General features: G+C 38.7%; 1 protein-coding gene across 1 annotated transcript in view; it reads right to left on the bottom strand.

Moving 5' to 3' along the window:
• The window catches only part of PLCG2 (phospholipase C, gamma 2 (phosphatidylinositol-specific)), a 59133-nt gene that overhangs the window by 19234 nt on the left and 29146 nt on the right, over positions 1-10753 (bottom strand). Inside the window, exons 9-18 of the mRNA XM_009581621.1 lie at positions 10738-10753; positions 10443-10561; positions 8971-9056; positions 7889-8009; positions 6265-6433; positions 4277-4381; positions 3972-4061; positions 2773-2951; positions 1742-1942; positions 335-454 (exon numbers count right to left, since the gene is read on the bottom strand). The exon at positions 10738-10753 is cut by the window's right edge and continues 113 nt beyond it. Of these exons, the coding sequence (XP_009579916.1) occupies positions 335-454; positions 1742-1942; positions 2773-2951; positions 3972-4061; positions 4277-4381; positions 6265-6433; positions 7889-8009; positions 8971-9056; positions 10443-10561; positions 10738-10753 (1206 nt within the window). The remainder of the gene's footprint in view (positions 1-334; positions 455-1741; positions 1943-2772; positions 2952-3971; positions 4062-4276; positions 4382-6264; positions 6434-7888; positions 8010-8970; positions 9057-10442; positions 10562-10737) is intronic.

Here is a 10753-nt window from a genome sequence, read left to right as displayed (position 1 = left end):
GCTGAACCAGCACCAAAGAAAACTTCAAAATAACACCCTGTATTAAGGAGTGTCAAGGAAGTAAAGAAGGGCCATGCACAGTTCTGTATGGGAAGAAAGGGACAGTCGGTGCCCAAGTATTCTTTATAAAACCACAACGGTTTATTCCAGTCACAAATTAACTCTGGTACACATCCTCATACATGGACCTGCTGCACAAATCAACCATGCTAATTACTCAGAGTTTGAAAGCAAGAATTTCATGACTCTAAAAGGACCACGGTATTTTTTAAATAAGAAAAACCAGAACATTGTGGGGCTACTAGGTAATGTAGTCACACCTGCCTTTTCTTACCTGAAAGTCATGGCAAACGAATCAGGCTCATCCCTCTTTCTAATCAGAAAGGCTCCATCTCGAGGAATTCGCATCAGCATGTCTTCTGCCTCTCCCCGACTCAAGTTGCTATAGTACCAACTACAACAGTTAAAAATCAAAATGGACAAAGGATTACAAAGCTTGTCAAATGTCATTCAGTAAGAATAACAGGCGGCATTATTAACAATAGAGTTTCAAACATTACAAGAAAAAATACGCATTAGATTTTCCCCATCTTGCCACCTATGACAGCAGCCTATTACAAAACATTGTAACACAGCAGCTTATTTTGGATGAAAGGATCAAGAATATAACAGAACACCTTGTCTGTCTGAAATCATAAAACATAAATCTGCATTTCTTCCTGAAACAAAGGCACTGGATCCTGCTTTTAGTCTGCCATTCCGTTTTCAGTACATATTCAGTTTTGACATAGTAGATTTAAGGAAAAGCCCAAACACAGACAAAAGAAAAACACCAGGCATTTGAATTCTTTCATTCAGAGCTTGATTTTATCTTTCACGGTAGGGATGGACCCATCTTGGATCTAATGTGCCTTCAGCGAAGCTGTGGCCACTTATACTGGCAGTACATCTCCACCTTATACAGAAAGGCAGGAAAGCCTAGCCCTTAAACTCTATCGCCCCCTCTCACTGGCTTCCAAAGTTATCTACGGGTGGTCAGTGACTCCCATATCCTGGGGGGAGGCATGAAAAAAGAAGTTTAAAGTCCCAGATGAATATTTCACATGGAGATTTACTTTTTCTCACTGCAAAGAAAACAGAACAAAGGGCAGTGATTACAGTGTTCTGCCAGCAAACAAGAGCAAGGTCTGCCCAGGATCTACATCAGGCAAACAGCAGCTGGAAATAAACACTAATCTACACTACTTCCTATCAGCATGGGGCAAAGCCAGCCTAACCAACTCTGACAGGGGTGAGGTGGAGGGCAGGATTAGGAAAACGTAACTGTTTGGGCTCACTGCCCCAGTAATAGAGTTTCCAGATGGCACAGACCATGACCACTTAGTTGCCAGACCACAGCCAACTACTAAATATCTAATCCAACCCACTGGGTGTTGTAAAACACTGAGCAAAGAAGGAATTGGCATACTTCCACAGCATTACAGTTCTCACTGATTTTCCTTGTTGCTGCTAGTAAATTGCTCTCCCAGTGATTGCTCTCTGTTGCACCAGGTTCTCACAAAGTCAGTGATCTTACTCAGCATCTTTCAGGGAAGCCTATTCCTATGACATCCGCGGACAAGCAACACTCAGGTGTGCTCCTGAATCCAGGGAATTTTCTCTGCAAAAATCCAAGACCATCTAAAACAATGCAAAGGACACTGACATAACAACCCTGGTGCTTGCCTTCTGCTGTACGTACTCTTTAGTCTCATGAGGGCTGGGATTAGGCACAGCATCAGTCAGACGCAGCTCAAATTCAGCACATCGCAAGTGGGCCTCCCTGTAGTGTTGAATGAGATCATAGACGCTATCAAAAGTGAGGTTGTCTGTCAGGTAGTATTTCACAGTGTCCCCATCACTTGAAGAACGGATCCGGCAGTGCTGGACTCTACCTGACCTCCTGAAGAAATGAAGAGGGGCATAAGGAGAAGAAAGGTTTTATAATAGGTTTTCTTCTTTTGAAGCGTTTCCTCACCCGTTCCTGGTCAACTACTTGGTGAGCTTGTGAAGAGGCAAGAATTCTGTAACATCTCGTAAAACAACCAAAGTAAGAACAGCAACAAAAATCCCGACAAGTAAGATTACAGGACCGAAAATAATAAATTTTCAACCCATAATGGTTTAAAATCTGGCATACACTTACTCCCTGCAAAATTTGCTCTGACAGCTCTCTGGGTCAGAAATCTATCTAATACACTATTCCTCATAATGTCCCAACCAGAAAGGAAAAAAAAAAAAAAAAACCAGACTACCAAAAAACCAAACACCCGCCCCGAAAATTCTTTATTTTCCCTCTAGAGAATCCTTTCATTGAAAAGATCAATCTCTGTTAATAAAGGTACACACTACCTTTTCAGTGTAGATACCAGTAATTTATCCCTAAATTAAAAGATCAAATTTTGGACCACTGAGGAAATAACAAATCCTATATCCTGCCAGAGCACTAGAAAAGTTGGGGTGGTGAAGGGAGGAATCAAACTAGTCAGTCCTCTCTTGATAACTGTAACACTTCAAATGAAGCCTACTCTGCCAAAATGCACTATGCTACACTGAAGTTTAATTTAGAAAGTAGTCTTTCACAATCCCATCAATAACATTCTAGTAATTATAGCAACTCCTTATTCTTATTTCCTCTCAGCTATAAAAGCATACTTGAAAAATACACACATTTTTGTGCAATGCCATAAAACAAACAAAACCCACATAAAATTTTTATGACAATCACCATACCAGAATGACAAGGTGCAATCATTAGGGAAAGCCTCACTTTCCCTAACTAGGAACGTCCCATCCTTGCCACCCATTTCAGCACAATATTCCTGGAGCAGTTTCTCAGCAGTTGTTCTCCCCTCTTTCATTTTCCCATGGAACCATTTCTCTTTTAAGTGCAGTTCAGTACGTTTCACCTCCTAGACCAGAAAATAAGAATTTTTACAGTGCATTTCTAATTTTATGATTTTGAAACAAAGTACTTGTTATTGATATAACAATATAATATTTCAGGATTTCAGCTCTTCCTAGCCCTGAACCATCCTTCCACAAACAAGCCAATCACCTTTATAGTCACCCTTGACTCTCCTCCTCAGTCAAGCCATTTCTTTGGAGCAGTGATCAACTTCAGCCTTATTCAAATATGTAATCAATAGAGAGTGAAAGAATGCAGCAATGCAAACACCGATTTATATTTTCAAGGCAAAACACCCTACTGCTAATTCACAGCATTTCTAATCAGCTTTTTCCAGGATTCATCTATGTTCTTCCTTACACATTATTTTACTGACATTAACATCTAGCTGAATGGGTAAAATGTTCTGCATGTGCAGAGAGATCTCTGAACCATGCACATACATGTTAGCAACGAAAGAGCGTGCACAGAAACCCGAAAGGTCAGAACAAGAAACCATGCTGAACATCATTGCTATTGCAACCCGTACTGAGCCTCATGTTTCTGCTTTACCATGCACAACAGCCAAGTAATAAATGCCCACCTGTGACAAACACTTTGCAAATGTGAAATGAACAATACGCACTGCGTAAGAGGTGTGCTGTATTACTGACACAGCAAATCTTAGTTCATCATACTGTCTAGTTTGAGAATAGCAATAATACTTAGCCAAAGGCATATAAAGACTTTGATTGTCAGTGCTCACATCAGCATTAACATTTAAGTACCAAAATTATGTTTCATTGTCTTTGTACTCCTCTTTGCAAGTCCTCAATTAGCCAAGGGAAGAAGTTATTTTGTTAAAAATAGGGTTAATTGGAGTACCTTGGCAAAGACCCTTTTTAAAATTTTTTATCTCCAGATACACTCGTTATCTGACACAGATCCTCTACAATTTCGGCATAAAAAAATACACATCTGTAGACACTGAAATAATCTGAGAGAATAAAAAGAACATGCTTAAACAACAAAACATAGCCATCACCTTTGATGAATCTTCATCAGCATTCTGCTCTATATCATCGCTGAATGAAAGCTTTTCATCAGCAATAGCACAGTAATGCCGAGTCCATTTCTGAAAGTTGAGAGATATTAAAACCACTAACAAGACAGAGGGAAACTCCCTAACAATTTCAAAACAAGGTGTAACAATAAACAAAATACCTCTTCCCCTCACTCACATCTGTTCAACTGGCAATATTACTTACACAAATATTGAGAAAATTCATGTAAATTTCCAGTATTACACAATCTAGTAACAAACTGTAGCAAATGTCACATAAATGATACCTGTTCTATTGTGTCCCACATGTAAAGTTCTCCTTGTTGCTTTTTTTCTTCTTTCTTGTCTTCCAAGTTCACATCAATGTCTCCCTTTGGCCCCAGTTTTTTGTGCTTAAAAACAAACAAAAAAACCCACCACACCACATTCATACACTTACATAGAATCATATATAAAATCAGTCATAGTATTTCAGCATACTCAGTATTACTGGAAGTATTTCCCTTTATTGCACAGCCTTCTTCTGTCATTACCATAACAACAGCTGATCCACAAGTTTATGCAACAGGGCTGGAATTTCTTTCTTTAAAACGTAAATCTCATAATAAAGGTTAAAAACTTAGTAGAGTTACCATTCAAGCAATGAAGAAACAAGTAGTTTGTAAGAGCTCAACATTCTTTAGGGGACAGAAAACATGAAGCGACACATAGCAAAAAATAAGGATAAAACAAGAATCCCTCTGCAAAGAGCAGGACATAAGGAACAAAAACCAAACGAAAACAAAAAGATAAGGAATTGAAATTAATAGGGAATTCACTCTTCTACAAGAAAAATGAGAAGAAGGGAAATCTTTTATGAAAAGAGGGGATTAAGTTCTACTTTCTTGAGAGTGCTCACAAAAAACAGTGGCTCAAGGGGCTAAGGGTAACATCAACTACTTAACTGCAGTTAATGATGGGATTAATCATCTCATATCTAGTAGTTCTCAACTACATTCAGTTCTGCATAGCTACTGTAGGTAGATTTCAATTCGATAGGCTTATCTGAAAAATCCCGCAGGCCACTAAAGTAGGAGTTGCCTCTGACTTTTTACTGACAACATTTTCCAAACAAAAGCCAAATAACACAACTAGCTCACTGGCAGGTGCTGATCTATTTTAAGATTCTTTAATGCTTTTTTAGACAGGACAATGTGATATGGACGTTCTCTTGTGCAGACTCATAGTAGTTTGTAATTCCCTTTAAATCAGATCTGTCATGTTATTATCCACATGCCTATCCAACTCCTCTCCATGCTCTGCAAGGTAAAAACAGACAGTTTGGAGAAAAAAAAAAAACAACACACCAAAAACTTAAGCACAGAACTTTTGCACCTTATAGTGGGGTGCTATTATTTCCAGACTTACATTCAAGAGCTTTATGCTTATATCTACCTACCCTATTTCTTCTGTTCAGAGGTTTAATACATAGGATGCAGTACTGTTACAAGAGCTGGAAAACTGAAGCATGGACAAAAGTAATTATTATTTTACTAAAGAGATCATGAGCAGCCCTCAGATTCTCCACCTAATTTTGCCTTTCAAAAAGGTCTACTGCAGTTTCAATCTGAGAAGTCGTCTTTTGGTTATCTGCCTCATGTTGTTGCACAATAGTACTGAGTAACGCATCTGTATTGCTCAGAAGGTAAGACACTCTAACAGTGACTGCCTTCTAACAGGAGCACCTCCGTGTTTCACAAGTGGCTCGCTAAATTGCACATTTAAATCACACTGTGTTAGTAAACACCCATCAATTTTTGAAGTTTGCAAGCAATCCTGGTAAGTGTGCAGTCTGCAAGTGCTTTGGGTTTCACTTGAATGAAAGGCATTCTTTGAAAAAAAAAGCTAATAAAACTAATCTAACTTTCTATTCAAGAACATACTTTCATCATTTTTAAGCAGGCCACATTGTGTAAGAAGTCTATGACGAGCATCCGCAGCAGTGAATCCTTGCTGAAATTTAGCAGGAGCTGGAAGACGTTTAGAAAAGAGCTGACATTTGATCTGCACTTGAACTAGTAACACTTACTGCAAAGAAAACCAATAGCAAGCACTTTAATATGTAGTTTTACAGAACTCGGTACAATATTGCAAAATGTTACTAGCACACACTTCAAGCATAGGGTTTCTTGTCTCTCAACAGAAACTAACAGCTAAGCTGTGAAGTGAGAAGTAGTATTTCTGGCTCCTGCTCTTGTTTTCCTATGTTATCAACCAGCACACAAAGCAAGCTTACCTTAATGATGATTTTTTCTTTCAGCTGGGTTGGTGACGGTAGCTGATCTGCACTGGCTTCAATAGGCTTCATTAAAAGCTGATCCCCAAATACCTCCTTGAACACTTTGGCCATGTGTCGCTGCTGCTCCACACTACAGTGCTCTTCAATTGACAGAATGACTGGGTATCTTTGATGGAGAAAACAAAGGTGAATGAAGACAATTTCTTTTTGCTACAACTGGCAAGGCAAGGAAAACAGGACCCTTCCTCACCCCCCCCAGAACAAAGGAAATATTTAAAGCAAACAGGAAGACAAAAGGAATAGAGGTAGACACACAACAGATAATAACAGATGTGCAATCATTGAATCATTAAGGTCAGAAGGGACCTCTGGAGGCCATCTAGTCCAAGGCCATTGGGCCTCCTTTGGGAAGGCCCAATTCCTAGGTTAGATCAGGTTGCTCAGAGCTTTGTCCAGCCAAGATTTGAGTATCTGCAAGGACAAAGATTCTTTCCAAGCTCTTTGGGCACAGTTTGAATGTTAAAGTACCATTATGTGAAAATTTGTTTCTCCTCTCCTCAAAATTGTGTCTGTTTTCCTTCACATGCACGCTGAGAAGAGTCTGGCTCCATCTTCTCTATAATCATCCACTAGGTAGTGGAAGATAGCAACCAGACTCCCTCATTAACCTCTTCTTGAAGCTAAACAAACTTAGTTCTGCAAGCTTCCCCTTGGATATCATGTGCTCCGGCCCCAATATTGAAAACTAAGGCAGAGAAAGCATTGAGTACTTCAGCCTTCTCCAGTCACTAAGTCTCCTGTCCAATCCAGCAGCAGGCTCACATTTTTCTTAATCTTCCTTTTGTTGCAATTGTACCTGTAGAAGTCTTTCTTGCTGTCCTTCACATCCCTCAGCAATTTCATCTACAGGTGAGCTTTGGCTTTTCTAATTTTGTCCCTGCATATCCAGGAAATACTTCGATACTAATTCTCGGTAGCCTGTCCCTTAATGCATTCACGGTACTGATGGTCCGAAACCATAACGCATCATGTATTTGGTTGTCATTAACACGATATGCCTGTGCAGACACTGTCCCACATGAGAAAATAACGCTTCTCTGTGTCCAGCTGGTAAAGTGGAAAAACAGAACACTGACAGCCCTATCTCTTTCCCAATTTTTGGGCAATATTTTTCATGTTAAGGACATCTCAGCACAAGTTACAGAAGGGCAGAGCAGACATGCAGATTTAAACCCATGTTATCAGTTCAGGAGGCATGCTATGAATTTTACATCTTCTCCGCTAAGACCCCCCCTACAATATGAACATCACCTGATTGACATATTGCTTGTCACTTGTAGTATTTTATTATTTAAAAAAAAAAATTAAGACATACTATTCAGCATTGGAAGTTTCACACTTCAATTTAATAAAAGAAGACCCAAGCAAGGAGATGGGAACCACTTTAGGGTACTCACTATCTTCCTTAGCAGCAAATTGTTATGTAATGGGACTTTTCCTCAAAACAGAATCTATGAAAGACCCACATTCGGCAATACTTTTTGCTCTAAATAGAGCAAAATAAGTTCAGGAAGGTCTAAGCATATGAAAACAAGCTTAAGGAAAATAAATCAAAGCTTACTCAGATGCAACAAAGGCATGATCTTTGATTGCCTGTACTACGTCATCAAATTTGATCTTCGTTGTCCGTGTCCACCCGTGGTAAATGATGGGTTTCCCATCAGGACCATCCCAGCAATCCACTAGGAAAGACAAGCAGTGGAAAAAGGAAGAGACCAAGCAGTTACTTAAATAACTCTAGTAGAAAGAATACATCCAAATCTTAAGTATTCCACATACTGAGTCATAGACTTTAATGTTCTAATAAAATATTCCATTAGATGAATTTATATCTCTCACAGAGGAAATTAAGTTCACTTAAGTAAGAGCAATACAAATAAAATACAATATAAAAATTTTCTCAAAGCATTGTCATGTGGGAACCTGGAAATAAGGAATTCAGGCAGCTATACTGTCAGTCTATTAGTTTACAGTAATTTTCCAGGATAAATACATTCCAGCAAGTGGCAAGTTGACAGCTTATCTCTTTTGTTGATTTTAACCCTGGAACTCTAATTTGAGATACATTTTGCATTAGCCAAACTGAACAGGCAGTAGCAACTAGCTTTATGAAGTAACTGGTGAAATAACATGAAATTGAAGTCAAATATTTCAATAAGGACATAAGCACAGGGATAAAAACGCATACACAGTTAGTGGAAAACAAATGCACAAAGACATCAACTGATTTACAAGCAAGTTAAACAGGATGACAAATGGCAGCAAATTACAAAAATCTCTGTGCCTTAGGCTTGTCTGTATTACAATGAAGGCAAATAAACTATCTATCTATCTACGCTACACAAGTAAATCCAGTTTAAAACCTATGCTTTCATATAGTAGATCCAAGATTGAATTTTTGGTGTACAGTGAGATGAGATTCAGAAAGACCTTCTTAAAATTCCAAGGGAACAAGAATCAGAGCAAGAATAATGAAGCATAGGAAAAACAATTTAGGGAATCAGTGTTTTTTATATGACTAACTTCAACTTCAGAAAACAAACTAGTTCTTGATTTCAGTTCTTTTTTCTTTCTTGGTAAACAGGAGAAACTCTACTTATATGGACAGCATGTTACAAACCACTCCACAAACTCTTTACTCACATTCAATACATCGACATCCCATTCTAAGGCACCTGATGTAAGCTTCTGTAGAGGATTCACTTCGAAGCTGGTCTCCTGTCAGATATCTAAGGAGTAAAAGGAAATTGTAAAAGACAGGCAGTCAATTTCAACCATTTCCCACTCACTCACTCACTGGGTGACATTTTTTCTCCCATCATGGAGAAGGTATGTTGATTTTTATTATCTTTTTTTACTTGCAATTGCTGAACCTGTTGCTATCATATTTTTGAATGGACCAAATTATAGGAGGTTAAAGACTCAATCTAAATATCAACCAACTCTGACTGACACATTTCTGGAGAGTAAATCATGAGCTTTGAAACATACCTAAACCTCATCATGCTGAGGCATAATCATGTTGGAGGGATGTAGAGGCTATTTAGAGTGATACCACACCCTATACTTCAAAATATACCTATAAGCTATATCCATACCCACTTTATTTCATTCCCTGCAGTATTTTATTTGTTCATCTCTCCTCCCTCTCTTTACACCTTCTTTCTTTTCATTACAACACCAGATGAGCAAATCCCCTTCACTTGAAGGCAGTTCAAACTCATCATCACATAGGTCTGTACTTGGGCTAAAGAGCTTGCATACCACAGATTGTCAAGGAAAAGGGCTGGATACCTTAGACACAAACTAGAGAAATCAGCGGCTAAGTTACTAAGTATAAAATTCTAAAACCAGTAACAACAAAAATATAGTCCCCAGGCCTTCGAAGTTCTGGCTGTAAAATAAACTCAAAATAACAAAGAAGAGCATGGATAGCAAATTGCACTCTTCCCCTAAATCAGGCACCTCTGTCTGCTCTAATCCTCGTCAACCAGGCAAAGACCATGAATAGCAAAGTCCTGATCCATAGATGTGCTAATTTAAGATCTCCATATTCCTTTCCTGCTCAGGACCGAATCTTTTCCACTTTATGACACTGTAAACTGTCAGAATATCTATCAATATTGCACATCACCACCTCCTTTCCCAAGGCAACAAATCCACTGCCCTTCAGATCACACTAACAGTACGGGATTTTCCCATAGGACAAGTGGGGTCCTTATGGCATTCTAATGTTCAGGTACAATTAATGCTGACACTAGCTTAACGAGGCTGTTGGTGCTTGGAAAAAATGGAAGGTCCTTCAATAACTTTAATTTCTGAAAGCAGAGAGGCTGGAACAGTTTCAACTCAAGACTTCTTTCTATTTTTGTAACAGGATTCAGGGTTTGGGTTTTCTGGCAGCTGAGCTTAGTTATATCTCAAAGCCTCTAAGACCTTAAGAGAAGGGGAAAAAGGAGTCCACAAACTCTATTTGCCACATTTACATCACACTTTAGGAAGGTTACACACATCCACGCCGTACATTTCTGGCATAATTTAGAAGTATTACTTTCTCCTAACACATGCTAGGTCTGTTTGAATAGGGATAGGCAATGGGACTTTTGGTAACTTACGTGTTATGAGAGGAAGAAATCCAGTAGTGGGACAAAGGATTATTCATGTCCTGCGCATCTATTGAATCATATTTCTCATCCCAAATACTGTTTTCTTTTGCAAAAAGGTAAGTGAGGAACTACAATACAAAGAGAGAGACTGAATTTAAATCTTTTTACCATACAAGACTAAAAGAAACCCAGCAATGTAGCAAGAGAAGCCTAGAGGACCTACCATCCAATTAACAAACTAGAAATTAGCAGTGAAAGCAAAAAAAAATCCATGAGGAACTATTAGAAAGTATCATTATCTTACCTCATCAACAAAGAGG

Source organism: Fulmarus glacialis, unplaced genomic scaffold (assembly GCF_000690835.1).
Source record: "Fulmarus glacialis isolate BGI_N327 unplaced genomic scaffold, ASM69083v1 scaffold21827, whole genome shotgun sequence".
NCBI lineage: Eukaryota > Metazoa > Chordata > Aves > Procellariiformes > Procellariidae > Fulmarus > Fulmarus glacialis.
Note: the sequence above shows the minus strand (reverse complement) of the source record. Positions and strands in the feature narration are given on the sequence as shown.